Genomic DNA, 2,609 nt, shown 5'->3' on the forward strand with positions numbered 1-2,609 from the left:
CTTACAGTCAAGCTTTTCCCACCTGGGCAGCTCCCCAGATTTCTACTAAGAAGAGCAGCTCTGGGGGCTCATATGTGTCATCACGGTGACGGGGATCCTCATGAGGTCCAGTGAGTCCAGGGGTTTATTAACGTAGCTGAAAAGAATGTTTCCAGAAGAGAACATTTTGATCACATCGATTGATGATTTAAATGTTTGATAAATTTTAAGTAGCATTCATTGCTATTTTTAATTTTAAAATGACTTACTCAACTAGGACTAGAAAGACTCAGTACATTCAAAAGGATGACCTGTGAGCACAAGCAGGGGAGCAATGAGAGATCTTCCTGAGACTGTAAGGGAGTAAAGAGAAGTGACAGCTGCTCCCATGAATGTCAAGATAACGGGTGAAAATGATGAGAATGGTGAGACCGTGATATCTCTTGGTTCAAATGTGAGTGCCTCCACCCACCTGCTCTTCCCCCTCTGCTGCCCCCACCAGGGGATTTGCATGCTGTCCCCTGGGGAGGACCTGCCCAGGCCAGCCTGACATAAAAGGGCAGCTCTAGTCTGGCTTGGACTGATCAGGGCTCATCCGGGCACAGCTGACCATGAGGTTCCCTGCTCAGCTCCTGGGGCTCCTCCTGCTCTGGGTCCCAGGTGAGGATGGAGGGGAGATGAGAAGGGGAAGGGGGTGCTGTGGGGCAGGGCTGCTTTTTGTGGGCATGTGCAAACATGTATGTGCACATCTCTCACCCTCTGCCAAGGGCAGATGTTTAGCAAAGAGAGAATGAGGATAAAACCAGACAAAATAAGTACCCATCCTCTGGTGAAAGTGTGGGCAAGTAGACACATGACCTCTAGAGATCTTTGATGCTGTAAGTCCTGGGGTTTTCTCAAGGTGAATATTTTGGGGAGAACTCTCAATCAAAAATGAATCTAGCATGAAGTAAATAACAAGTAGAGAATTGTGAAAATTACTCATGATACTGGCTCAGAATGCTCTTCTTCTCTCTCATTATTTCAGGATCCAGTGGGGCCATCGTGCTGACCCAGACTCCACTCTCCCTGTCAGTCAGCCCTGGAGAGCCGGCCTCCATCTCCTGCAGGTCCAGTCAGAGCCTTGAGGAATATGGAAGCAATTTGTTGAGTTGGTACCAGCAGAAACCAGGCCAGTCTCCACAGCTCCTGATCTATGAGGCTACCAACAGGGCCTCTGGGGTCCCAGACAGGTTCAGCGGCAGTGGGTCAGGCACAGATTTCACCCTGAAAATCAGCAGGGTGGAGGCTGAGGATGCAGGCGTTTATTACTGCCAGCAATTTAAAGAATTTCCTCCCACAGTGATACAGCCCTTGACACAAACCCCTCTCCTGGGGGCCCAGCTGCACACATGGGTGTGTGTTGTCTGGGGGAGCAGAGGGGCAGATGCTCTGAGTCTGTGTAAGAGGAAGAAGTGGGAGAACCAGGGGCAGAGGGTGCAGCTGAGGCCTGTGGACCAGCAGAGCCTCAGCTCCTCCTCGGACACCACATGTTCAGACCTGTCAGCTCCCTGGCTTTGGTGAGATGCCCCCTTAGAAACTGGCCAGTGATAGGAGCTGGCCTGCAGGTCACCCAAAGCTTAGCTGAAGTCCATTTGTTCAGCCTTTGTTTTCTGCCTGGGCCAATCAGAACTTTTATCCTGGTGTGTATTGATAACCATAGAGGAGAGCATAACATCAGGTTAGAAACAATGGCACTACTAGAAAAGGATCTTTTTAGCTGCAATTTCAGCCTGTGTGATTCTATTTTCCAATGTAATCTCATGGCTCTCTCATGCAATGAAAATATCACATCTCTTTCACCCTTCTATTTCTTGTGGATTTTTCAATGTTGATTTTCCAAACCCTCTGACATTCTCCCTTGCTCTGGATTTTCTTGTCTTTTTGCAACTTAAATAATTTTGTGGAGATTACAAGCTTGATGGCATATTGTCATAAAAAGGAAAAAATGTCAAACATAAATAAAGTGACTCATTTCGTGAATACAAATCTCACTCAGTTTCTAGGTTAGATATAATTAAATGAATAACTGAAATGTCTCATTTTTTAAAGGCTTTAAATATATATCTGAATATATAAGTGTCCTGCACCTTTCAAGTCAGGACACTGTCCCTGAGCCTATCTCAACAGCCCACTAGGGGGCAGTCACGTCCAATTCTTACCGCACATGTCTATCCTCTTGCAAGTTTTGGTCCTTCTGGTCCAAAGCTTTTCTTTATCTGCCTACCACAGTGAGGATTACAATGTCTCTTCTGTCTCCCTCTTCACTTCTCCTCTCAGCAAATATTTACATTCAGACAAATGCTATAGCTTGTTTTTTTGTTATCTTTTTTTAAATACATATTCTTAGTTCAATTCCAGTTATATCCAACACTACGGGTTTATGTTGCAATGAAGATGAATGATTTTTACTGAGTTTTACTTTAAATATTACCACTAAACCCCAAAACAATACGTGTTTACCTGTCTGGTTAGTAGGATTGGCTGCATTTCTGTGACCAGGAGTTCTTTGCTTTCATGTTTCCATAGAATCCAAGAATTCTCCTCTTGCTATTGTCTTAAATAAATCTTTTTTTTTTTGTGAGTTGAAG

At 45.0% G+C, this 2,609-nt stretch overlaps 1 gene segment (V, D, J or C); it reads left to right on the plus strand.

Moving 5' to 3' along the window:
- The first annotated feature begins 500 nt into the window (after positions 1 to 500).
- On the plus strand, positions 501 to 1,998 carry LOC106509766. The segment is given in 2 exon segments: positions 501 to 639; positions 1,007 to 1,998. Coding segments are annotated over 2 exon segments (585 nt in total).
- The last annotated feature ends 611 nt before the right edge of the window (positions 1,999 to 2,609 follow it).

The sequence above is a fragment of the Sus scrofa genome, unplaced genomic scaffold (genome assembly GCF_000003025.6).
Source record: "Sus scrofa isolate TJ Tabasco breed Duroc unplaced genomic scaffold, Sscrofa11.1 Contig1913, whole genome shotgun sequence".
NCBI lineage: Eukaryota > Metazoa > Chordata > Mammalia > Artiodactyla > Suidae > Sus > Sus scrofa.